Below are 27,870 nucleotides of genomic sequence, written 5' to 3'. Positions count from 1 at the left end.
ATGGACTTTTTGTTTCCAACAGCATCACCAATTCCCTCTTTCCTGGATAAGGGAGCACTTTTTTCTCCCTCGTTCTCTGGGCTCCTGTATGACTTTGCTGTCTTTTGCCTCAAATTGCAATTCTCTACTACTCCCAAACATACCCATTTTGCTGGTAAAAGAACTGACAGTTTTATTTTTAAGGTGGAGGCAGGATTGAGGGAGGTATCCTTGTCTGCGGAAAAGAAGGAAAGTGATAGGGCACGCAGCCCTTGGACAGAATTCCAGCATCCTTGTCACTGCCCTTTCCTTCTGCAGGCTCAGTGATTTTCTTCGCTCCCCTTTGAGGAGCAGGCCAGAACTACTGTCTCCTTACCAAGCCCTCCCTTCCCAGCGTCTCTTCCTTCTATCTCTTTCCGAGGCTTTGACCGCTCCCCCCCACCTCGCCCCCGCCACTTGTCCTTTTTTAGGTGCTGGCTCTTCACGGTCCCAAGGATGTTTTGGAAAATATTAGCATCACAGCAATGCAGCTGTCCCTTGTCTCAGGCACCTGATGCCAACCGAAAATTGGTGCTCCCAAGGTTGTTGCCCTTAGAGCTCCTCTCGATCAAAGTAGAGAGTCCTCTGAGTGATGCAGAAGCCGGGGGCAGCCCTGGGGGCAGGCAGCCAGTCCTAACAGTGGAACGCGGCCGGCTTGCGCAAGGAAGCATGAGGTTAGAGACCCCGCCAGGGAAAAAAAAAGCTCTGAAGGCTGAGTTTCGAATCCAGATGCCCGTTTATTTCACTTTTGAAGCATACCCTTGTCCCCAGCTGGCGTTCTCCCGTGACCAGCAGCAGAGACCTAAAACCCAAAGCTCAGCCCGCCCTTCACCCTCCTCCTCCTCCTCCTCCCCACTTCACTTAAATGCCTTCATTTCCATTTAGCAACACTCTGCGGAACCCCGAAGCTGTTTTCCGGTCTTTCGGTTTCTGCTTGTCCAAACAAAGAGGCCGGTGTGCATTACGTAGGGTTTTGCAGGCACAACCACCCCCACCGCCCCACCCCGCCCCAGCGGTGCGCTCCTAGGAGCCCCGGAGGCTCGAGCCTGGTCCCGGGGAGCCTAGGGCGGCCCCTGCAGCGAGAAGCCCCGAGCGGGGCGGGGGTGGGGGAGGAGGGGGAGGAGGAGAGCCACCTCCCCCCCGCGCGGCGCGCGAGCATCCCTGCGGAGTCCCGGAACTCCTCCCAGGACCTGTGCACGCGCCCTCCCGGGGCTGGAGCTGCGCCCCGCGCCGCCCCGCGGGCAGTGGCCGTGGCCGTGCGGAGCGGAGCGGAGCGCTGCGCGATGCCCGCGCTGTGGCTGGTGCCCTTGGGGCAGAAGCTGCTGTTGTGGGGCGCGCTGGGCGCCGCCTCGCTGGCGGGCGCCACCCTAGTGGTGAGGCTCCTGCAGATGCTGGCGAGCTACGCGCAGAAATGGCAGCAGATGAGGGCCGTCCCCACGTTACCCGGCGCCTACCCGCTGGTGGGACACTCGCTGTTGATGAAGCCTGACGGGAGAGGTAGGGGACGCGGCCCGGCCGGGCGCACCTGCTCCGGGGGTGGGGGTGGGGGTGGGGGCTCCCTGCCTGCGCGAACCCGCCTAGCGGGGAGCCCCAGGGTGCAGCAGCTCCTCCGGCCTCAGCCGGCCCCGCACCTCCTCCCCGCCCGCCACCCTCTCGCCCCCCCCCGCCCCCAGCACCTCTACTTGGGGTGCTAGCTTGTTGGGAGAAAGAAGAGCGAGCTCCCCGTTTCACGCGAACTTTTTCTTTATGTATAGGCGAGAACCCAGTATTTCTTAAGTTCTGTGCTTCTGCTTTTTCCTCCTTTCCCCACTTGGCAGCTACTCCTGTCTCCAAACAATGTCTTGTCTCTTGGCTCTTAGAGCCTTGAGGGCAGAAACTTCTTTGGAACAGGACAAGTCCCTTTCAATACTTACGATCAGCCTCCACCCAGCCACCGCTTCTGCAAAATCAGGGACTAGAAACTAATTTGAGACTTCCCTCCCTCCCCACATCACAAGACTTGCCCACAACTTTCTTTCCTTCTTGGCCTTCTCATTTCAGTTCTCTTAAGGAGGTTACATAATACCAGTAAACTATGAGGGCAGGCCCTCCTGGCAAATGTACACAGCATGTTTTAAAGACCTTCTTTATTCAACAGGGAATTGTTTTTTACTGATATCTTTTTGAAGAGATTGATGTATGCTCTGTTGATGAGAGGGAAAGAATAAACCACTTTAAGTTAGAAAGCTCTCAAAAGTACCTGGTGTTTTCAGTTTCCTATCAGGGGTGGTGAATTAGATCTTAGCACTTTATTTTTCTCGGTGTGTAAGTTGGGATACCCAGAGCTGAAAAAAAAAAATTTGCCCAAAATGATGTATTCTAAAATAAACCTAGGACCACAACCCAATTTTACCCCAAAATGAACTGTAGATAAGTTTTGCAAGTTGAACATTAACTCCAAAGCTTGAAGGATTATTTCTTTTCCACCTCTGTCCCTCGCTGTTCCACCCCCAAAATGCTGTCATCTCAACTTCACCGGAATAGATAAGGCCTCATGGGGGTGTTTGTCAAAATATTGGAATTGTTTTCTGACAGGAGAAATCCAAGTTAACTTTTCACCAGCTAAATAGCATGTGACTAATGTCACAACTGATCCAGTAATGCATTTAGATACATGAAAGCAATGGTTGTAAAAATTATCCTGGTTAATACTAAAAGCAGAGCTAACCTCTCCTTCTACCCTGAGGTTTAAGAAACAAGAAATAATGCACTTAAACAATCTCATCATATTCTTTTGGGAAATTTTTTCTAAGAATTGAAATCTCTAGCGAATGAGACCTGTTTCAAAATAAACTGTGAGTTGATTGGAGTATTTAAAGTAATTCTTGGAGTTACTTTCTGAGTGTAGAAAGTGACAACATACCAGCTTTTACAAAGGGACTTTTAAATCCAGCAAGTCCTAGAATCTGGCATCAGGCAAAGTTCTGCTCAATTTCCAGCTTTGCAACCATGTTGTTTATATTTGAGAAGTTGCTTAAAACTCTCTAAAAGGAAGAGAGCAAGAGAAGAAAAAGGGGACAGAGAAGAATTTCAACAACAGCCAGAAAACACTGAACAAAATGGCAATATCAGTAATTAATGTAAAGGGATGGAATTCTCCAATCAAAAAACCTAGTGTGGCTGAATGGGTAGAAAAACAAGACCCATATCTATGCTGCATATAAGACACTCACTTCAGATATAAGGACACACATGGATTGACAGGGAAGGGATAGAAAAAGATGTTTCATGCAAATGGAAACCAAGGGAAAGCTGGGAAGCTATACTAATACCAGAACAAAAAGAGACTTTAAAACAAAGACTGTCATAAACGACCAAGAGGGCGTTCCACGGTGACAAAGGGGTCAATCCAACAAGAAGTTATAGCATTTGTAAATATATTTGCACCTAATAGATGAGCACCAAAATATATAAAGCAAATATTAAAACTCTCTAAGTTAGAGGGGTTTTCCCCCCTTTACTTGTAAAAGTAACTGTATGGCAGAGTTATTTTAAGGAGTAAATTTAATGCATGTTGATGCCCCTAACTGGCTGCACTGAATCTCAGCCTCTTCCCCATCCTGAGAGGCTTCCTGTGGCCCCAGCATCCCCCAGTGATTTGCAGATCTCACCACATTGGTGTTACTGTCCTAAAATATGACTCCAGTCGTGCTAGTTCTCACTGGAAACTTCCAATTACTCCTTAGAGTATATAAAAGAAAATCAAACTCTCCAACGCTCCAATCTCCTCTTCCAGAGGTATCACCCCATCTGATGCTTTGGTTGTGCCTACAGGGAATTTCCAGACCTCTGTGCTTCTGCTTTGCTATTTCTGCTGCTTGTCTTACATTCTGTTTTACTCCTACTTCCCCTTTTCTGCCTATAAAAATACAAGTCATTTTTTTTTAATGATCAAATGCCTTCTCCTTCATGATATTGTTCAGTCTTCTCAGGGAGAACCAGTCACTCCCCAGACTTAAGTTTCTATTTTAGCAACCATTTCATTTTCTCTGGTGTTACAAAAGTCACCATCTCCGATGGTTAGAAGCTCCTTGAGAGGAGGGGTTGGGTTCTTTGGAGGTGCACGTTTCTTGGATGTTTTCTTACTCATAATTAAATTTCCTACACAATTCAATCATTTTATCATTTAATAGGCACTATGTGGTTTACCTTGAAGATGTGAGAGGTCTGGGAAATATTCAGTGACTTGCCCAAAGTAAATAAATAAACCGCTCCCTCCTAAAAAACCCAAAAGACACAACAAGAAACTCATTGAAAATTAAATATTTTCTCCCAGAATTTTTTCAGCAGGTCATTCTTTACAGCGAAGAATCCCGACACCTGCCACTCCTGAAACTCTGGCTTGGGCCCATACCAATAGTGGCCATTTATAGTGCTGAAAATGTGGAGGTGAGTGTGTGGTTAATAGGAACACTGCTCCACTGCATATTTGGTGGTGTGAAAGGCTCATTAGAAGAACTATAATAACAGTATTCCTATATTGAATTGAATTCAGTATATTGAGTATTTCATTAAGTATTTTTGGCTATGTAGGTGCCATTTAATGCTTTCCAGATATAGTCTAAATCCTGGGGAGGGTAGCAGACTCTGGATGAAGCAGCCTCTGTGCATATTTGTTATCAGACCCAAGATACTTGTTCTCCTTTTTTGGAAAGTCTGCATAAGGATATAGTTTTATAGAACCATAAATGGATTATTCCATAAGTGAGCCCACATATTATCTAACAGGCGCTCTTTCACAAGTCCAAAAATGTTAGACTAATAAAGTATGAGTGTTTCTCCCAAGGTTATCAGAGTCTCACATCCATTACAAGATTATTTTTCCAAGTTCATTTTCCCAAAAAGGAATGCTCATCTGGTATTGATAGGGCAAATAGCATTAATGCATGCTGTTGAAATTAACTGCTCAAAAAGACTGTCTACCTTTTACTTATCATTATGACACCAGGGAGATTATCTTGTGGTTTGATGGTAAAAGGGATTTGGATCAGGGAGTAAAAATGGGATAAACAGAGCTTCTTTTCATGGAACAAAATTAAACACAATTTCCTAGGCCATAATGCTGGGGTATGTCTTTCTTAGTTATTGCGGTGAACATGTTGGATTTCTCTTGTACCACACGGTAGCATCCTTGTTCAGAGTAAAGAGTGAGGAGACAGGCATAGGATTTCACACTGCTGAGCTGACTTGGTGTGAACAGGCTTGGTGTGTGTGTGTAGAGATCTGTCCAGAGTACATGGCTGCAGCTGGGAACCTGGGGAGCATTTTGTGCTCGGACCTAAATGCTTAACCCTTCTACTTCACTTGGGTTCCAGGTGATCTGACTGCATTCATGGCTTTCAAAGTGTTGCTTCCATGCTGGAGATATTCAGATGTGTGCTACTAGTTCAGGTCTTTATCCTGAGCATCATTCCTCTTTCAGAGCATGGCAACTTGAATGTCTCCATGACAACATGCCCAAAAATGAACTTGTGATTTCTGTCTCCCTAGACGTGGTCATACTTGGGTTCACCTACCTCCTCTCCCCTATCCCCTCACCCTCAATGAATGACTCCACTTGGTTCTTAGTTCATGGTAGGAACCAGGGCATCATCCTGGACAGTTCCTTTTTCTCAATTCCATGTAGTCCCAAGACCGAATGATAGTTACATGTTCAAAACTCTACTTGACTTTCTTTGAGGCACAGGAATAAAAAATGAGTCCCAGAGAAGTAATAGCTATGAGATGTTAGTTTAAAAGTAGTGTTCTAGCCAGGTAGAATTAAACTTATTGTTGAAATGGTTTTGATGTCTATCTATATATCTCTCATTTTTTTTCTTTCCGAGGTAATTTTAACTAGTTCAAGGCAAATCGACAAATCCTATGTATACAAGTTCCTAGAACCATGGCTTGGCCTAGGACTTCTTACAAGGTATGTCAGTGTAAATTTGTAAAGCTGTCTCATAGAAAGAGTTACTTCCATTGGTAACATGTTATGTCAGGAATTGCCACGAAGTAGTTGTCCTGTCTTTAAGACTGTGGTGCCAGGAAGTAGGAAAGAGGCTGGAATGAAAGGTCTGGAGAACAATTGGTTCTGTCAGACAAGAGTCCAGGGTGTATGGTAATCTCCAACCACGGGACTCAGTAATGATGATGAGCAGTGTTTCAAGAAGAATCAGGTCCTAGTGTATGAATGGAGTAAAGCCAAGGAGAGTTTGGGGCAGGTAGTTTGTGAAAATACAGTGAAAAAGGCAGTCAGCCTCAGAGACATATATGGAGCATAAAACCTCAGTCCTGGAACTGGAGTCCAGAAACAGGACTCCATCCTCAGAAAGAGGACCTGCCAAGAGAAAGGCAGGACCCTTACTGGGGTCTGTGGGTAATCTGAAGATAATAGAGCTCAAAGTAGAAGCACAGACCATGAGGATCATCTGAGGACTAAGGTATTAATAGAGGGGAGAAAAGATATTCTAATTTTTAGAAACTCAGAACTGAGAAATTTAGAACAATTCCCAAATTATTCAGTTTTTATGAGTGCTCCTTTAAATATTAGTAATATAGAATAATATCTAAACTCTCCACGTTCTTAGCACTATATGAATCTTTGCCATTCTGACCGAAGCGTTTGAGGATCTGTAGATTAAGCCCTTTCACTAGAGATTTGTTGACTAAATTTATAATTTGTTTCTGATGTTGCTTCTCTTATTTGTAACCATGCATTGTGTTTCTAGTACTGGAAACAAATGGCGATCTAGGAGAAAAATGTTAACACCCACTTTCCATTTTACGATTCTGGAAGATTTCTTAGATGTCATGAATGAACACGCAAATATATTGGTTAATAAGCTTGAAAAACATGTTAACCAAGAAGCATTTAACTGCTTTTTTTACATCACTCTTTGTGCATTAGATATAATTTGTGGTAAGTCTTACTGATTTGTTTCTAAAGTTCTGGTGTAAAGATAGAATGGCCCAAACAGAAAATAGCATTCCAGTGGACAGGCAAATAAAGAGATGGGAAAGGATATTGTATTTTTCAGGGTGGCCCTATTGCTCAGCCCCCTGAGAAGCAGCAGCCACTGTGAGGGTCTTGAGCAGAGCAGTCACAGATCCAACATGCCAGGAAGGGCAGAGGGAGGAAGAAGCAGGAAGCAGGAGGAGAAATTTACAGGAAGGAGCAAAAGAGGGAGGGAGCCATTTTCAACTCTATAAGAACAACAGAACTTAAGTCCTTTTTTTTTTTCCCTGAGTGTTTTCCACTGAAAAATAAACACAGGTTATGTGCTAGAATTGAGTGGTTGCTTCTTGTCTTTATTTTACAGAAACAGCTATGGGGAAGAATATTGGGGCTCAAAATAATGAGGATTCTGAGTATGTTCGTGCCATCTACAGGTAAGTGAAGTCCTTGTAATTATCTTTAAAATGATTGCTGCTTAGGGCTTTAAAAATTATTGCTAATAATTTGTATCTTTTTCATTGTTTTGAAATGAATCTTTATACTAAAATTGACCTCGTCATTGAAGCATATATTTTACCAGTAGAGGAACAGATTTGTAAATTATGACACACCTAGATTATGCCATAATTTTAAAATGATTATTTTACAATATATTGAGAGATTACAGTGCTAAGTGATAAAAATAAAACCAGTTTTTAAAGAATGGTAACTACTAGGTACAAAAAATTTTTTATAGACAGGAAAAGCTAGAAGATACTATACCAACATATCAGCTATAGTTACTATTATTTTGTGTGTGGGCTTCTCTTTCTTACTATGTTTTGCTCTTGTTGTGCATTTTCCTTTCTCATATTTTCTACTCTGAGTATGTATTATTTTTTAATCAAAACAATTTTATTTTAAAGATGGCTTGTAGTTATTCAACTATTACAATTTGGGGCCAGGATTTTATTTGATATAGCCTATCTTTAAGTTCACTGCTCAGTTTACTTTATTTTAATAAATAAATAAATAAATAAGTATTTATGGAACATCTGTAATCTGCCATTCATTGCAGTAGGTGCTGACCAGTTTTAAGGGGCACACAAACAGGAAGATTAGTAGGGAGACATGCTTTGAAACAAATAAATATAAACATAAATTCCAATAATTGCTTAGAAAGAAAAGATCAAGTTGACATTAGAAAGGAAAACAGAGGCGGTGCCTGGGTGGGTCCATTGGTTAAGTGTCCATCTCTTGATTTTGGCTCAGGTCATGACCTCAGTGTTATGAGGTCAGGCTCGTGAGGCTCTGTGCTCAGTAGGGAGTCTGCTTGGTATTTTCTCTCTCTCCCTCTTCCCCTCCACTTGAGATTTCTCTTTTTCTCTCTCTATCAAAAAATTAAAAAAGGAAGGAAGGAAGGAAATAAGAGAAGAGAAGAAAAAAGAAGAGAAGAGGAAAAAAAGAAAAGAAAAGAAAAAAGAAAAGAAAAGAAAGAAAAGAAGAGAAAAGAAAAGAAGAGCAAAGAAAAGAAAAGAAAAGAAAAGAAGAAAAGAAAAGAGAAAAACAGGGATATTTCCTATGGATGAGTGGTCAGAAAACATGTCTCTGAAGAGTTGGTGTCTAAGTCAATCTCGAAGGAGGGAATCCTGTTGGGGTCTTGCTTCTTTATCACTGGAAATGACAAGGGAGTTACTCAAGACAGCTGTGTGACAGATGGGTATTTAATGAGCACTTCTCTGTGGAAGAGGGTAACCAGTGGTTTTATCACTCCAGAGGAGTGATAAATGAGTGGATATTAAAAAGAGGCATATTTCATCCCAACATGTGATCCAAGAGCCACAGCAGCCTTACGAGGTCAGGAATTCTTTCTGAAAAAACAGAAGCAGACATCAGATCTTGTAAGGATGTTTTATAATGAATTCTTCCTTCCACTAATGAAAACATTAAAATTTGTAAGCTTCATTGGATGTGTAAAAGCCCATGGATTCATTGTTGAGCATAAAGCATGGAGCTCTTAGTAGCCTCTAAGACAAATAGACCTCATTCCCATATATTACCCTGTTGAGAGTAGGTGCTAAAGAAATACACATTTTTCCACGGATCAGCCAATATATTTTTATCCTATTTGTAGAATGAGTGATACGATACATCGAAGAATGAAGATGCCCTGGCTCTGGCTTGACTTTTTGTTCCTTATGTTTAAAGAAGGCCGGGAACACAAAAAGAACCTAGAGATCCTACATAATTTTACCAGTAATGTAAGTCCTCAGTTTACTTTTTTTATTGTGGTAAAATATACATAAAATAAAAATTTGCCATTATAGCCATTTTAAATGTCCAATTTAGTGGCATTAATTCACAATGCTGTGCAGCCATCACCATAATCCATTTCCAGAAATTTTTAAATCCATGATTTTTAGGTTTTGTCAATATACCTAGTGCAGAACCATGGAGCCTGTGCCTCATAAAAACTGAATAGAATAATGGAAAAAAGGAGGCAACATGATTACATTTCAATCCTGTATTTGGTAAATATTAATTAAGCACTTGCTAAGTGCCAAACACTTTACCAATTGTTAGAAATATAGTAATGAGTAAGACATGTATGTTCTCTACCCTAGAAGAGTTTAGTTTAGTAAGGGAGGTTATCTATTTAAAAAATATATATACTGTATATTTATGAACAAACTGACTGCTATGTTAAAAGAATAAAGAGAAGAGGATTATAAGAGTCTTCTGGAAGGTATTTGGATTAGACAGTAGTTTTCCTTTTTTTCTTTTTTCTTTTTTTTAGACAGTAGTTTTCAAAGGCAAAGGGCCTTTATTTTAGTATTTCAACTTGGAAAAAATTAAAATTAATTGGATTTTACTATTTCATTTCTAATTCAAAGATAACAAAGAGATAGTGATGTTGTTTTGTATATAGGATGTCAGTCTGTTGTAAAAAATGAATATAGAACAACCACCTGGCTATAGGAGAGTAGCCAATAGTTTGTATTCTACAGATGTTATTGAATTTTTCCTCACATTTCATGCATTAATATCAATAATTAATGAATCCTAAATTAATGAATCCTAAACATTAATATCAATATCAGTAATTAATGATAAACAGTATAATTCATTTAATAAACACTGAAAATTGTATCCTGAATGCTATGCACCAGGGGTTCCATTGGAGAGCTTGCCCTCAAAGAACTTAGGATCTATTCATTCAAACCACTAACCAGCAGGTTTGATGAATTTCCTGATAGGAGAAAAAAGTTGAAATGTATAGCCAAATTGCATTGATGAGCCTTAATGCTTTCATTCATTCAACAAATAAAGAGTGTTTTTTAAATGCCAGGCAGTGTTCTAGAGGTTGGAAATATATAAATGAACAAACACAAATTCTCTACCACATGGGTCATACATTTGAATTAGATGAGAAAGGCACAAAGTACCAAGTGTAGCATCATGCCAGATGGCAGGGGAAATGGGAAAAAATAGAGTAGGCATGGGAAGATAGTGCTAGGGACTAGCATCACAGCCATCAGGGAGGGTCTTTCTGATAGTGTGACGAGGAGCAGAGACTTGAAAGAAAGGAGGGAGCCGGCCACGCAGAGGAAGGAGCAGTCTAGCCAGAAGGAACAGCAAGCAAACAGGTGAGCTTTCAACTTGCTATTTCTTTTCTCCAACATGTAATTAGAACAATGTGTAATTAGTCTACTATCTAAGGATTGCGTTCTTTCCAGCACCTATATTTTTGTCTCGTTGGCTCATTCTGATCTCTAGAGATGATTACGCTATACCCCATTGGAAAGACTGTAAAAATAGCACTTGAAAATTCTGAAGTTGTCTGATACTAAATTCATTTTTAGAAGTCTTATCAGTTAATGCCCTAAAGTTCAAAAGGAAGCAAGGTTATATTTTTTCAAGAGCCTAAGTTATTGCTGAGATAGCAAGGAAAGGATAATCTCAGAAAAAATAAGTTAAAGAAGCTAGTATATTTTCATAGAAAAGTATATTGTTGGGTTATAATAAATTCCAAACAAAAGCATGTGATTGTTTAAATCATAGGTCATTGCTGAACGGGCCCGTGAACTGAAGAGAGACGAAGAACATGGAAGTGCTGACAAGGACTGCTCCCCCTCCAAAAATAAACGCAGAGCTTTTCTTGACTTGCTTTTAAATGTGACTGATGATGAGGGGAACAAGCTACGTCATGAAGATATTCGAGAAGAAGTTGACACCTTCATGTTTGAGGTATTTTATATCATTGTTATTTTTAGGTATCATTAAATAAATTTCAGTTATTTTTTTAGAATCTTTAACATATTTTTAGAAGTTTAATAAAAGTTTATTTATTTTAAAGATTTATTTATTTATTTAGGAGAGAGAAAGAGAGAGAGAGAGAGAGAGAGAGAGAGAGAGGAGTAGGAGCAGAAGAAAGAAATCCAAAGCAGACTCCACACTGAGCTCAGAGCCCCATGTGGGGCTCGATCCCATGACCCTGAGATCTTGACCTGAGCCAAAACTAAGAGTCAGATGCTTAACTGACTGCACCACTTGGGCACCCCTAATGAAATTTTAAAGTAGCTTAACATAACTAAGGAAGAGTCATTAGATCACCAGTAAAAATTATAAAATTTAAGAACCTAAGTAAGTATCAGATCAACCTCCTTGTTCAGAAAATCTTTGATTCGTGGTGGTTACAGCATAGACACATATGTTTTTTCTCAAGTAAAACTAATGTTTGTCAGACTTTTCCAAGCAGAAGAACAGCCAGAGATTACTATCAGTTCTCTGTATTGCTTCCCACTTCCTTTTAATCTCTAAAAACCCACAAGTTTGTTTCTTCACCAGCAACTTTTAAAGCAGTTTGTTTTCCTCGTGCTTCTACCCACGAGGACATAGCTACTGCTGTGAGCTGCCCCTAACTAAAGCAGGAACAAGAGCCCTCCGCTAGAGAATTTAGCCGGTTTGTGATTCTAAAAAGATTTCTGGTCTTCAAATAATAATAGTCATAATAAAAGATGCAGTTTTTAGCAAGATAATTCTAACTAACTATATTAAATATTACAAGGAGTGAGTCTCTGAATATGTGGATTGCCAAATAAAGAAATGTTTTTTTTTAAGCACCACGTGGTAATATTTTGGAAGTGGAGGAAAGCAAAAGGTATCAGTAGTTTTCGATGGCTCAGCATGGCTCAGTGGTGTGTTAGTTGCTCTGCACAACTGCCTGGATGTGATGCCAGTGCTCGTCCCTCTGTTCTTCCCGAGGGAGGACCGTCTGCGCGCTGTAGCAGAAAGCAGGCTGTGTTAAGCATCTATAGACGAGCTCTTTTTCTGGTTCATACTGGCCATACCAGATGGCTTCAATCATCTCCGATCTCTGTCCCAGCTTTCCTATGTGTAAAATAGAGAGATGGGCTAGATCAGAGATTTCAGCCTTATTTTTTATTTTATTTTTTTAAATTTTTATTTATTTATGATAGTCACAGAGAGAGAGAGAGAGAGAGAGGCAGAGACATAGGCAGAGAGAGAAGCAGGCTCCATGCACCGGGAGCCCGATGTGGGATTCGATCCCGGGTCTCCAGGATCGCGCCCTGGGCCAAAGGCAGGCGCCAAACCGCTGTGCCACCCAGGGATCCCCTCAGCCTTATTTTTTAAGCAGAGCACTTTATTGAAAAGAAATTGTATGAGAAAAGTGGAGAGGGAATAAGCATGTGGGCTCAGAGGCCAGATTCTCAGCCATGACTTGTCCTAGATGTGTGACCTCAGGCACCACATGCAGTCTTTCTGGGCTCCAGTATCCTCATTGTCAAAGCATGGGCCTCACAGATTAGATTAATGATTTTTTAAAGTACACCAAGAATTGTGCCTGGCCTATGGGAAGCATGTAGCAGATATATTAGCTCTTTTGAAAAAAGATTTTATTTATTTATTCATGATAGACATAGAGAGAGAGAGAAAGGCAGAGATACAGGCAGAGGGAGAAGCAGGCTCCACGCAGGGAGCCCGATGCAGGACTCGATCCTGGGACTCCAGGATCACGCCCTGGGCCAAAGGCAGGCGTTGAACCGCTGAGCCACCCAGGGATCCCCAATATATTAGCTCTTATGTTGAAGTGGAGGAGAGACCTTCTCACATCTCCACCCTGTATGCACACACATGTGCATGCACACATAAACAGATGTGTCCATACACACATATACACATACACTGTCATGCATGTACCTTTACCTACACATACATACATACATGTATATGGTGCACACACATCCATCTGCCCCCAGTGACCTCTCACATTCATGTGAACAGCCAGACCAATGATCTCTTTCTTCCAGTTCTAACGTTCTTTGAAATTCTAAGTTTTTTCCTTCTTTGCATCAAATAGAAGGCATTCCACAGACTGTAATATTGTGACCTCCTTCCTAAGGTGGGTGCAGGCTTTTAGTGCCATGCCTTTCACTGCCTGGGTGCCAGCCATTAGATACTTAGGTTTTTGCCCTCACCTAGCCCAGCGGTGTGCTCCTTGTAAATTCTGTGCTTTGTTTTGCTTCATCCTGCTTTCTCCCAGTAGCAGACAAAATAAAATAAAAAATTCAGTCTCAGTATTTGTTCTCTAAAATGTAAATAGCATTATCAAAATTTCATGAATGTTTAGTGAAGAACAATTGTGTTAGTTTCTGCAAAGTGTTTAGTGTTTTGCCTAGAACTCAAGCAAATATTAAATGAAGCTATTTGTTAACTTCTTGATGTGGCAAATGCTTAGAACTGTGTATATGCTCCCTGGTGTCCAGCATGGACAGGTAAAGCCTACCTTGCAAATGGTGAAAGTAGAGAAGTAGAGATCTGGCAAGCTGGCTCACGAAAGTCAGATATTTCCCCTTTTATTTTTTTAAAAGGAATTTATTTATTTGAGAGTGTGTGTGTGCACACAAGTGGGGAGGGGGCAGAGGGAGAAGCAGACTCCCTGCTGAGCAAGGGACTTGATGAAGGACTCGATCCCAGGACTCTGGCATCATGACCTGGGCCAAGGACAGGTGCTTAACTCACTGAGCCACCCAGGTGCCCTTGAACTTTTCCCCTTTTAAAACTACCTAGTGAAAAATAATAAATAAATAAATAAATAAATAAATAAATAAATAAATAAATAAATAAAAAACTACCTAGTGCATCCCAATTCCTTGGAATGTCACCTTATCAGCACAGCTGAGCTGCTTCTCACCATGTAGACAGTTCCATGTAGAGGTGAAATGTCTCTCTGAGCATGAACCTCCACCTTGAAGGGACTGTTTATATGTTTGCTTCTCACCAAGGTGAGATGCTGTATGGAATTAATTTGTTATGTTCTGGAGTCACATCGTAGTTGTCAAAATCAGAGACAACTCAAAACAGAGTCATCATTCCTGGTTTTTTCGATTCAACTCTGCTTTTTAAGCCATGTTTCTTCTCACATTTGTAGGGCCATGATACGACAGCAGCGGCGATAAACTGGTCCTTATATCTCTTGGGTTCCTACCCAGAAGTCCAGAAACAAGTGGACAGTGAACTGGAGGACGTGTTTGGTATGTTTGTCCCCATCGTTACCTGCTCTGTGGGTCCCAAATCCACTGAAACAAATGCCATTCATGCTCATTAAGGAGGGCAGTAGGACCTGTTACAGAGACACTGCAATTAGCAAGAAAGCTGCCATGTGGGATCCCTTCCAGTACCGTCTCTTTTGGAAGGTCTCTTCTGCTCACTTATAGGCATTTGCTAACTGCCTGGCATGTGACTGCATTGGGCTAGATGCTGGGGATGCACAGGTAAATACTACTGTCTCTAAGGACCTCACTGCTTAGTAGATGAACCAGCCATTGTGCGTAAAGCACGGAGTCCTGGCTATGCACTTGAGTGATATGAAGAAGGTACTCTTTGCGAGCAGCAAGGAACAGGTGATAATAGTTAGAGGGGGTCTGGGAAAGCTGTTCCATATTGGGTTGCATCTGACCAGGACATAAATTTCTAATATACAATCTATTATACAAGCAGAAATCTGCTTGTATAGCTAGGCATGCAAGGTATGTGGGAGTATAGGTAAGAGTCCTAGGCTGAATCCAACAGGGATGTCATCAGAGGTCCAGTCTTGTTCTCTTTTCTCTCTCTTCTTCACCATTGTGGCTTTTGTCTTCTTGATTGTTGTTCCAGGTCTCATGTTTATCTTTAAGACAAAGGAAAGGGGAAGGGGGAATGAAGAATGTATTAGATTCCTGGAGGTGCTATAACAAATTCTACCAACTGGGTGGCTTAAAACAACAGAAATGTATTCTTTCACGGTTCTGAACACCAGAAGTCCAAAATCAGTAATACTGAGCCTAAATTGATGCGCTGGCAGGTTGTTCTCCTTCTGGAAGCCCTAGTGGAGAATCTTTTCTTCCCCCTTCCGGTCCCTGCCAGCATTCCTTGGTTTATGGTCCATCACTCAAATTTTTGCCTCTATTTTTCACACCTCCTTCTCTTCTCTCTCTCTCTCTGTCTCTCGTCTCTTTGTGTGTGTGTGTGTGTGTGTGTGTGTGTGCGTGCGTGTGTGAGGGAGAGAGAGAGAGATCTCTTCCTCTCTCTTATAAAGATATTTGTGATGGCATTCAGAGCCCACCTGTATAATCCAAAATAGTTCCCCCATTTGTCAATCATTAATGAGACAAATCTGCAAAGATAACTTTCCCCCAAATAAGGTAACCTTTACAGGTCCCAGGGATTAGTACTTGACATATATAGGGGCCATTTCCAGCCAACCACAAAGGGGCCACACATTGTGCCATCAATTTCACCCTTTGTTTACTCACATATCACATGACTCCCACAGCTGGAAGGAGAAAATGAAAGATTAGGTCAGCCAACCAACAAATGGTGTCTGATGCAGTTGTATAGAGAAAAGAAGTAGGAAAGGAAAAATAAAGGTAAAAGGAGGAGACGTCAGACATTCTAGAAAGAGGAGAACAGATGGACAATGGCACAGAAGTGGAAACATTTGGAGGATAGTAGTGAACAGTGAGGGGCAGCTAGAATTTGGAACATAGAGTAGAAGATATTGAGAGATGAGGCTGGACAAGTAGTTTAATGTTCAGATTGTCTGAGGACTGGAATTTCATATCAAGAGGGAAGACTTTATTTAGTGGAATGGAGACAATCTAAACTTCTTGGCTCTGTTTCTATAGTCGGGTTTTTTTTTCTGTATTGATTTTAATTTCTCTCATATTGCCTATGGTGAGTTAATTTGGTCTTTGAAAAGCTCACACATTCTTTTGGAGTAAGTTCATTTTTTGTATCCTCTGCAATGTCTAGCTTATTGCTGGTCTCACAAATACTTTTTGACCTCACATAATTAAAACACTGTTATTTGAGATACTTTATTCTGCCGCTTGTCATGCTTTCTACTAATGGTGTCTCGCTTTTTCTTCTACCCCCAATACTAGCTTTAAAATTTCATGAGCAACTAATCTATGGGTCTTGCAAGTATTAATTTGTCTTGTTACACATAAAGTTAGCCACTTCTTTGTGTGTGTTTAGTTTTATTGTAACAAAGCAACTGGCACACCATTAGTGTTTAAAATCAAGTATCATCTTTTTCCCCCAGTGAAGAAAAAAAAGAAAATTTAAAAATAAACAGAAACAAAATTATAATAGAGAATGTCAACTTCAGATAAGGTCTTACAGGCTCATTGAGTCTCCCATTGAGTGGTAGTGCTCATGTCATGAGGAAAGAATTTTCTTTCTTTTTTTAAGATTTTATTTATTTATTAGAAAGAGAGAGAGAGCAGGGGCAGAGGCAGAGGGAGAGGGAGAAGCAGACTCCCCGCAGGGCAGACAGTCCAATGCAGGGCTCAATTCCAGGACCCTGAGATCATGACCTGAACTGAAGGCAGACGCTTAATTGACTGAGCCATCTAGGTGCCCTGAGAATTTTATTTCTAAAGTGTCATCTTAAACTGCAAAACTACCCATTAAACATCACAATTAAACATGCCAAAGGAGAAACCATGTTGTCAAGATGCCCACTTTACCTATCCAAACATCTCAAACCCACCCGTCCCTGATCTTCTAGGCACCCATTTTTAAAAAAATAATAAAAGCAAGAGAAAGTAGATACATGTTGGTAAATGGTAAGTGTCCACATTTACACAAAGACACAGTATACCTCTGAGCCCAATACTGAGGAAAAGGAAAAGAACTAAAATTCTCTGTACCACTGCTCCAGGGCCAAGTATCCTCCAGCTTCCAGCAGAGCTAAGGGAGCAGAAGGGTTTTGTTTTTGTTTGTTTTGTTTTTGTTTTTGTTTCTGCCCCCACAGAGCATAGTAATGTTGTTTATATGAAGTTTTGGTTGAGATGGAGAGGGATTGGAACGGAAAAGGGTAGAGTTTCTCTTCCCAGTGTATTGTGCTCAATGTATCATCCCCCAAAATCAGTTGAAAACCATGGCATAAAGGAGAGAAGAGAGATGTCAAGAACAGCATGACTGACCACAAGTGGACTGGAGAAAATGAAAACAGGAAGACTGGAAGCCATCAGTTTTCCATCTGTCATCGCCTCCACATTCCTGTCCTCCCTTCTCCTCCATCCCCTTCTTCATCATCCATGTCAGGAACTTAGTAGTACTGTCATGGATCTGACCAAATACCATCTTGCATGTCGTCTCCTAACTCATCTGTTTTTTCCACATTTTGCCCAAGAATGGGGTTCATGGAGGTAGGACTATCCTGGGAGGGTGGGGCAAGTGGAATGTTCTCTGCACAGCTGTGTACCATGTGTAATTCAGGGAGGTGAGCCAGTTCAGACCACCCACAGTGCAAAGGGGGCTAAGAATAGAAAACTTGAGCACCTGGGCTGGCTGAGGAATATCCAGCTCCCAGGCTCTGTCCCTCACCCCCATTAAACAAGCATGGAGCCCCAGCTCCTTCTATTACGTAGATGGAAAGACAGAAAATTGAAGTGTAATATGAAAGTAACTGAGCACAAATTTTATTTCAGCTACGAACTTTATTTTTGAAGGAAGAGGGTTGTTTTTGTTTGTTTGTTTGTTTGTTTGTTTTTTAAATCAAAACGAACCTCTATTCTATAACCTGGTTTAATATCTTCAAACACTGTCACTTCGACTCTGGTCAGATGATGCAGTGCCTCTTCATCTTCCTCTCCGAATAAGGCAGATTTGTGGGTGGTTGACAGATGCTGTTACCCCAGAATTTGGGATTTTGGTGATCAATTCCAACCTCCTTTGAAAACATGGTCAGGGCATTTGTTATATTTCCGTTATCCTTTCAAGGTTCTTCACTGGCTTTTCTCAAGTCTGTGTATCTCTTTTTGTACTTCATCAAGATGTTCAGTTGCTCCTTGCTATATACTCTTTTTCTTCCTGTGGCAAGTCCAGAGAGGTTGATGTCTTCTCTGGTCTGGAGGCAGGAGGCGATCTTAATGTCTTTGTTTAACACAGGAATGAAGGCATTTAGGGGCCATGCTGCTGTGGGGAAAGTCCAAGGATCTGACCCAAGAGAAGATGCACACGTGGAAGCTCTGAGAACTCGAAATTAACCATTTTAAAGTATACGATTTAGTTTGTTCACAGTGTTGCACAACTGTTACTCTATCTAATTCCGTGACATTTTCACGGGACAATTTCCTTCCCGGGAAGGAAACCCCATATGGTTAATCAGCCACACCCCATTCCTTCTTCCTCCAGCCCCAGGCAACCACTGATTTACTCTCAGTATTTATGGATTTACCTGTTCTGAGCACTTCCTATAAATGGAATCATAATCGTGATTGTTATAAAAATCACAATACGTGATTTGTTTTGTGTCTGGTTTCTCTCACTTAGCACATTGTCTCATTTCATTTTGATTATGTGTAATATTAGAAATCCTATTTTGGCTCTAAGTATTTAACATTCAGTGCTTTGATTAATTCCTCTTTGATTCCTTCATCCCCCAAGCCCAGACAGTTCTTTCATTGTCATCTCATGTATTTCCTTTAACCAGGGAAGTCTGATCGTCCTGCTACCTTAGAAGACCTGAAGAAACTCAAATACCTGGAGTGTGTCATTAAGGAGAGCCTTCGCCTTTTTCCTTCAGTTCCCTTATTTGCCCGTAATCTTAACGAAGATTGTGTAGTTGGTAAGAACTCTGTAATCAAGAGAGTGGGGAGAATGGATTTTTTAATGCCCGTCTCACTCGGTTCTTACGGCGTTTTGCCTACCTCTTGACAGCGGGTTACAAGGTTGTGAAAGGCTCCCAAGCAATCATCGTTCCCTATGCACTTCATAGAGATCCAAGATATTTCCCAAATCCCGAGGAGTTCCAGCCAGAGAGATTCTTTCCCGAAAATTTGCAAGGACGCCACCCATATGCATACATTCCCTTTTCTGCTGGACCCAGAAACTGTATAGGTTTGTATCCATCAGAATTGGTTTGACCTGTTCGGCCTACATGGTAATGAGTTTCTCACAATAATTTCTTTGAGATGTAGTGTCTCATAGACAACAGTCTTTAAAAAACTGATTTTCTTTTTCTTCTATATCATTAGATGTTATTGTTTCAAAAAAGACTGTCATAAAATAATTTGCTAGGGGTGCCATAACAAGAGACTACCAACTGGGTGGCTTACACAGCAGATATTCATTTTCTCATATTCTGGAATCTGAAGTCTGAAATCAAGGTGTCCAGAGGGTTGGTTTCTTCTGAGACCTTTCTAAAGCCTGGCTTGTAGATGGCCATCTCCTCCCTATATCTCCACAGGGTCTTGCCTGTGTGTGATATCCCGATTTCTTCTTTTTATAAAAATACCAGTCAGATTGGATTAGGGTCTGTCCATATGACCTCATTTTAAGTTAAGTAACCTCTGTAAAAATTCTATCTGCAAATACAGTCACATTCCAAAGTACGAGGGTTAGGGCTTCAACATATGAATTTGAAGGGGACACAGTTTGGCCCGTAACATAAAGCACAATCAGTTACATGGTGGAGCTTTAAAATATTGATTTTGGATCAAAGTAGGATATGGCTTATATGGTAGAAAACTTATTTGTAACAATTAGTTTATTTAACCTAATGTCTGTGTTCACTGCTTTTAAGAATTGCATCTTGCAAAATGAAAACAATGCTTACCACATGGCCAGCTGAAGTACTTAAAATGAATGCACATCACCATGCATTAGGATCTCCAGCATTTTATCATCCATGTAAATATACGTGTTAGTAAAATGAGGTCGGATCTAAAAGGATGAATCTGAAGCATATTTGGTGACTCTATGGTAAATTAATAATAAGAAAGCCATCTAGAATAGTGATTCTCATGCTTCAGTGACCCCAGAATTTATTTGCTATATTGCTCAAATACAATCATCTATCCCACCCCAACTATACGGATGCACTAGGTAGGAGCTGAGAAGGGCACTGAAGAATCTTCATTTTTAACAAACATCCCAAATGATTCTGATTGTTCCTACTGTGGAAATATAAAGTTACTTGGTTCATTTAGTAGGACCTATAATTTTCAGATTTGAGATATATGTATAATTAAATTAATGCTATTTACATTAATTTGAAGGTCAAAGGTTTGCCATAATGGAAGAAAAGACTGTTCTTTCCTGTGTCCTGAGGCATTTTTGGGTAGAATCCAATCAGAAAAGAGAAGAACTTGGTCTGGCAGGAGAGTTGATTCTTCGTCCAACTAATGGCATCTGGATCAAGTTGAAGAGGAGAAATGCAGATGAATTTTAACCATATAATTGGGCTGTGCCTTTGTCATGTAAAAGGTCTTTCTTGAAGGAAACTAGATTTACAATTTCTAGATCTGAGTTCAATACTCCTAATCCCTAGACCTATTTCTTTCCTGTCCCTGCTAACCTTGTGGTCAAGTCCTCCAAAGAGTTTTATATTTTCATTGCCACCATGGATCTTACCCTTGGGCTTGATCCCAAAAGTAGAGTCTGAAGATGGCACCCAAATAAATGTAGGACAAGTTTTTCAATAGAGAGATCCACAACCAACTCAATTTCAATTGTGAGACCCAAAGGATATAATTTAATTGAAGTTCCAGAATTTTTTAAAGGTATTCTTATTGACTGGGGAATATATATATATGCATTTAATTTGAAAAGGGTAAGTACTTAGACATGAGAAGCTTATGTTTTTAGATTATATTTGTGGCATCAATTATGAGAATAATTATTACGGTCCTTTTTGCATTTTATCACCTAGAGTAGATAATTTGTAAGTTGACTCACAGGTTCTGTTCCTATTTCCCTTTGGCTAAGTGGTTATAGCTATGATTCCATTATGCATAGTATCACAACTATCCATGTATACCATATACAGTTGGGAAAGATTCCTCTTGGTAATATCCAATCCCCTGCAGTGCCTCAGGGTTGAGTAATGGCTTTTGGAGCTGGAAGGACCTTATTGTTTATCTAATTGTACTCTTTTTATTAGAAAAAGGGAATAAAAAAAAAAAAGAAAAAGGGAATGAGATAGATGAGAAGTTAAGTTTCTGCCCAGAGTCATACTACTAGTGGGTGACAGGGCTGAAATTAGAGGTCTGTACTCTACATCTTTCCATTCTCAATGTGATAGACTTCACTGTGTGTGCTTTTACTTTATGGAACTCAGGTCTGTAACTAGATGTGTCATTAGAACACAGATTTTCTGCCTCTGATTTTGGATATTTCTTTTAGAATTCTTCCATTATTAAAGGAAAAGAAAAGTCGTTCATCTGTATTTGTAACCAGTAATATCTTACTTCTTTGGGGTTAGACTTTGAGTAAATTCAATCCTCTGGAACATACCTATCAAGCTGATAGCTGACACACATTCTCTGAATTTTAATTCCATAGGCAGTATCTCTACTCCATCACTCAGTGACTTTAAAAAACAACTTTTAATAAACTTTAATAAGATTGTTTCTTCAAATTTCCCAAGGCAATAGCAAATAGAAGGAACAAATTAAGAGGGTGAAATTTCTATTTTTCCATGAGTATCAGAGGAAGAGATTACAAAACCAAAGCCATTTTAAGCACTTCAAGCTGTCATTTAGGGTAGGGTCAGCATCTCTACCCACTTTACTACCCCAAGAAACCCCAATGCAGACAACCCAGTTGCTAAGTTGATGAGAAAAAGTCAAGGAAGTATATGATACATTTGAAAAAGATTCCCACTGTATGCTTACCTTTATTATCTAGAAAGTAGATATAAGAATATCTTATTCCCAGATGACTATGGATAAAGTATTATTCATGGGAATTAGTATTATTTCTCAATGTTATGCATTTAGATATAAAACTTGTTTTTTTTCTTACTCTCCTAGTCCTTCCTCCTCCTCCTCCTTCTCCTCCTCTTCCTTCTTCTCCTTTTTAGTGACCCCACATTGGCTGTGAAATTAAATTCAAAGTAAAATATTGTTTAATGTTACCTTTTGGTCTAAGATCTTCATGTAGCCCCACAATAATTGTTATTCATATTTTAATTGGAAATCCTCTTAACCATGTTAGAGGTGGAATTGAGAAATTATGTTATGGTCTGTGGTATTGAAATGCAGATGCTGACTTTTTTTTTTAATAAGAGGATGATCAAGTATCTGTGACCCTGTCTTACTACTGCTTGAAAGAGGTATCTCAAGAAACATAAATTACATTTTAATCATGAGTGTTACATTATATTCTAAGAATTGATGTCACTTTGAAATATAGGTAGCTCTGAAGGCAAATTAGTGGGTGACTGATTCATAATGAGTAATAAAAGAAATAGCACATTTGAGCTGATGTCAACAGTGCTCCTTAGACTTTCTAAAAAAATGTTCCTTTTACCCTTGTCATAGACTGATTTTGAGTTTTCTTGACTCTGAAGAATTAACCAGAGGAGAAGTATAAATTCCAGAACATTTTGCTCAGCTGATAGCAGAAAGTGAAATCTCCTGCAGAGGGAGGCCAGGGAATCAGCAAAACCATCAGTATCATTGTGTCCCGGGCATTTACAGTTTAGAAACTTTCTCCAGGTGATGAACTAGTGAACTGACCGATGTTCTGTTCATTGTCACAGACAACTAAAGACTATCAATTTCTGGACCAGTGACCTGTCTCACAATGAAAGAGATGCTGCCCACAAAAAAATAAAAGTAAAAAGTCAATTTTTACTCTGGAATGTGTCTGAATGATCACAGTGTTTTCTTTCCAGCATCTAATGAGATGCTGGTAGGAACATGACAATTTTTTTAGTTTGCCTGGAAGCCCTATCACCACCACCACCTATTTTTTAGGAACAGCAATCTATCTTTGGAACTACCCCATGATAAATGCCTCCCCCCTTTTCCTTCTGTTTCTCACTTTTTTTGCTTCCCTGACATATGTACACTGTAAATAGGCAGTTCTAGTTGAGCAATCTTGCTCTCTTGGCTTAAGTTGATTGACCCAAGCAGGGTCCACTCAGAGTTCTCCCCTTGGAAATTGGTGGAGATTTCAAGTTGTGAGACTGGGGATCAATTGGCAGTTGAGCCTCTGAACAGCTCCTAGAAGATGAGAAGAAGGTGATGAGTAAAGAAGATGCGGAGAAAAGAAACAGAACCCTGGAGGGTCAGAATCCCATGTTCCAGGGGATGCTGAAGGCCACCTGCATGCCTGCCCTGTGCACTCTTCACTTGTCCACCTCTGCCCTGGAGCCTGAGGACCAGGCTATCGTCATTTTTTCTTAGGTTGATTGCCTTTCATTTCTAACCCAAAGCAACTTAGTGTTTGTCGGTTCAGCTGAGGGATATAGAAAGGTGCTGTATTTTTTGGACATGATCTTAGGTCTTCATCGTATTTCCTTTGTGCTGTTCAGTACTTCTCTACACTGGATAACATCAGCTGGTAACATATGTCTGCTAGTCATTTAAATGCAATAGAATTTTTAAAAAAGATTTATTTATTCATGAGAGACAGAGAGAGAGAGAGAGGCAGAGACACAGGCAGAGGGAGAAGCAGGCTCTGCAAGGGAGCCTGATGTGGAACTAGATCCCAGGACTCTAGGATCATGCCCTGGGCCGAAGGCAGGCGCTCAACTGCTGAGCCATCCAGGCATCCCTAAATGCAATAGAATTTTGAAAAATTAAGATTCAATTGACATTATTTTAGTTTCAGGCATACAACATAATGATTTGATGCTTGTATGTATGAGAAATAATAAATGCAATAGCATTTGAGGAAATGCAGGGTTTCTATCTTTTCCAGATAGTAGGAAAATTAAAAGTCCAGTGCTTTATTTTCGAAGCCAGCTGGGATTAGCCTAACACGAGTCTAGTTCCTTAGCTCCATCCTGATGTGTTCCCTAGACTAGTTCATCATTTTTTCTTGATTTAATTAAACCGGATTCACCCCAGTTTTCCTTTAGCTAGCTGCATTCCAAATTCCAGGGCCAAACCTCTCGTCTATAATTACTACTAATGGATTGTGTATTCCCTCATCTGCTTCTTGAAATTGGTCTAGAAATTCACCAAATGGAGTATTTCTTTGGGCCTTTTGCACTGAATTCAATTTCTAAATTTACTCCCAGCCTGTAGATGTTCCTACTCCTGCTCTCTTGATCCTAAGAGGTACTTTTTGGCACCTTCTTTTTCCTTCCCATCACTTCCTGCCTCCTCCCATCCAGCATTTTCTTTGTGTTGCAGTTTACATGAATTCTTTCCTGTCTTTCCTGGCATTAGCCAATGTAGGTCTCATGGAAACAATGGCTATACTCAAACTCCTATTTCATATAAAAAACCTATAATAGCCCTTTCCTCAAAAGAAAAATCGTTACTGTATTTAGGCATGGTTTTCTTATTTCTAGAATGTTTTAAATTTATTTTTGAATGTTATCCATAGTTTAAAAATATGTGTTTTAGCTGAATGGTGAAGGATGTGTCAGCACAGGACTGCTCCCTGGGCACTCCCAGGATGGAGGCCTAACTCTCTTTTACCATATTGCACTCTTGACTTCCTCCTTTCTTGCTCAAGTCAATTGTCAGCTTGAAGTTTTATGCTTATGGAAATAGAGTAAATTAAGACTTTTAATACACTCAGGCACAATTAATTTTTTTTTCATATGGCCACAGCTTCCTAGGCATGTGATTGTGCTGCAGGCTTTTTGGCCTCCTGTGCCTTCACAATTAATTGTTACTCCATCAGTGATGCTTGATGTGTCCAATGTTGATTTGTTACCACCAGAAACAATGTTGTTTATGAAAACCAAGGTTTGAAGTGTCTCCTATTGAGCAGTTGGAGGGAACCTCAAAAGGACATCTGCTCCCACAGAGGATATTCATGGAATTAAGACCAGTCTGGCTATCAGTCCAGTAACTGCTGTCAGTGTTACCTATGCTCCTCCTCGCTTACGAGAGTGACAGTCACTTTCATACATGACTTAGATGGTCCACAATTGTGGGTAAAAGGACCATCCTGTCCTCGATCTCTTCCTTCCTTCCTTCCTTCCTTCCTTCCTTCCTTCCTTCCTTCCTTCCTTCCTTCCTCCTCCTCCTTCTTCTTCTTCTTCTTCTTCTTCTTCTTCTTCTTCTTCTTCTTCTTCTTCTTTCTTTCTTTCTTTCTTTCTTTCTTTCTTTCTTTCTTCTTTCTTTCTCTCCTTCTTTCTTCTTCTTCTTCTTCTTCTTCTTCTTCTTCTTCTTCTTCTTCTTCTTCTTCTTCTTCTTCCCTTCCTCCTTTCCTTCCTCTTTCCCTCTCTCCTTCCTTCCTTCCCTCTTCTTTTCTTTCTCCTTTCTTTCTTTATTTCCCTCCTATCTTTCCATCCTTCCTTCTTTTAACAAAAATTTAATATTTTATTTATTTAATTATTTATTCATTTCACACTTTCCTTCAATAAATGCCAAATACTACTCTGGGGATAGAGACCCAAGCCTAACAGCAAGGTGTGAGGGCTAGTGTGCAGCAGAAAGACAATATAAAAATTACTAAATAGAGGACCCAGTATCAGATAGTGCTAGGTGCTATGAAAAAAATGAAGCATAGTAAAGGGACAGGAGGAATGAAAAGATGCCTTTTTAGATCAGTTGCTTAATGATGGCATCTTGTGTTTCCTACTGCCCTCTTTCCTCTTTTTAATCCTTGACAAATAGAAGTCTATGCTACTCCAACCTTCCAGCTGTTATGTTACCACAAGGACAGTCACAGCTGTTCTGCTAAAATATTTATTTTGTAATTTATCCTGTTAATGTATATTTTACTTACATATGTGCTGATGATAGTGGTGTTATGTATATAAGATACTCCAGTTCTCACTGAGATGCACTGGGAAGAGAAAAGACCCTAAAATATGATCCTTCTCATCCTTCTCAGGGACATTTAATGCCATAGAGATCCAGAGAGCAGAAATCTTTCAAGAGTCAAATGTGCACCATCAAAGACCTTTCTCAGTGAACTGAGATTCTTTTCTTAATGAGCAGCACAATGTAGCTTTTGTTCATTTTTCTCCTTTCTCATTGCCCCATCTCCTGGCCACACAGCTTTAGAGATTCAGGGCTTTTCCCATTTTTTTTAAAGATTTATTTATTTATTCACGAGAGACACAGATTGAGAGAGAGTGACACAGGCAGAGGGAGAAGCAGGCTCCTCGCAGGGAGCCTAATGTGGGACTTGATCCCACATCCTGAGATCAGACCTGAACCAAAGGCAGGCGCCCAACTGCTGAGCCACCCAGGTGCCCCCCATTTTTTTTAAGCCCACAGGTTCTCTGAAAGATCCCATGGCAGATCACTACCATGCCAACAGCCCGCCCTGCCACCCAAAGCCCTTATACTCCACTAGGGACTCTCCTTCATTCCCTTCCTCTAGAAGTGTCCAGCTCCCAACCCTCTCTCTCCAGGCCACTGTCACTTCAGATAATAACCTTCTGTATTAGTATTCTTTTGCTGTGTAACAACTGACTGTAATCTTGGCAGTTCAAAACAACCCTAATTTATCCTTTCGCATTCTGTGGATTAGTAGGTGGGTTTAGCTGGGTTCCCTTTTTGGCATCTCACAAGCCCCAAATTGAGGTGTGGATGTTGTGGGAAGAATCCTCATCCAAGCCAATTCAGTTTGTTAGAAGCATTAGAGGCCACTCTGGGGGCTTTGCCTCAGGCCCCATCCATGTCAAAGCCAACTACTACTCTCTCACACACTTGAGTTTGGACTTCTCCTTAGGCTAACTGCAGAAGAAAACTGATGGGATTAGGCCCCCACATCATCTCCATTTTGATAGCTCAGAATCAACTCTTTAGCAATCCTGATTGCAACTGCAAAATTGCTCTCCTCATGCAACACAACATGATTGTGGACAGACAGGGCATCTTATCTTACATTCAGTCTCTGGGATCAGACTGGGAAATCTGGGGGAACATTTTAGAATTCTACCTACAATTGACTCTTTTCAACTTATTTCTGATTTTGTTCTTCTAAAAAGAAATTTTTAGTTTTATTGTATTACTGGAGAATGACTTCTTTTTTGCTGCAAGAGAAGTTCAAATGGAACACAGAAGTATGTGTAAAAAGGGTAAAATCTGTAATCTCCTCTTTTAGGGAAACAACCTCTAAGAGGTCAGCTGTGCTTTGGAGGCAGGGTAACTTTGTTCCACTCATCATTTTTTTCTGTTGAGGCCGGTAACAGATGAGATCCCAAATTTAAATTCTTTTATATTACATGGGACAGAGGATTATTTTTTGTTGTACTAGTTGATACCCTGAATCTACAAGGCGGTACAGCATGCATATTTGAAATATGCTGCTTCATTACAGCCAGGAAATATTTTACCAGCAACATTATGCTACATTTTTAATAAACACAGTTCTGCATTGCAGTAATATGCATAAAATATTTATATAAGAAGCAACTTCCTAAAAATCTATTTGACTAGTCAGAATGTACAATAATTTTG

The 27,870-nt window shown here is 40.4% G+C and overlaps 1 protein-coding gene across 1 annotated transcript; it reads left to right on the top strand.

Moving 5' to 3' along the window:
- The first annotated feature begins 1,009 nt into the window (after positions 1 to 1,009).
- Positions 1,010 to 23,124, top strand: LOC129503583 (cytochrome P450 4V2). The gene is made up of 11 exons (XM_055315757.1): positions 1,010 to 1,515; positions 4,334 to 4,446; positions 5,883 to 5,968; positions 6,768 to 6,958; positions 7,359 to 7,428; positions 9,108 to 9,234; positions 11,036 to 11,221; positions 14,427 to 14,529; positions 18,978 to 19,112; positions 19,205 to 19,384; positions 20,545 to 23,124. The coding sequence occupies exons 1-11, from the start codon at positions 1,302 to 1,304 to the stop codon at positions 20,715 to 20,717; spliced, it is 1,578 nt and encodes a 525-aa protein (XP_055171732.1). The 5' UTR covers positions 1,010 to 1,301; the 3' UTR covers positions 20,718 to 23,124.
- The last annotated feature ends 4,746 nt before the right edge of the window (positions 23,125 to 27,870 follow it).

The sequence above is a fragment of the Nyctereutes procyonoides genome, unplaced genomic scaffold (genome assembly GCF_905146905.1).
Source record: "Nyctereutes procyonoides isolate TBG_1078 unplaced genomic scaffold, NYPRO_anot_genome, whole genome shotgun sequence".
Classification (NCBI taxonomy): domain Eukaryota; kingdom Metazoa; phylum Chordata; class Mammalia; order Carnivora; family Canidae; genus Nyctereutes; species Nyctereutes procyonoides.
Note: the sequence above shows the minus strand (reverse complement) of the source record. Positions and strands in the feature narration are given on the sequence as shown.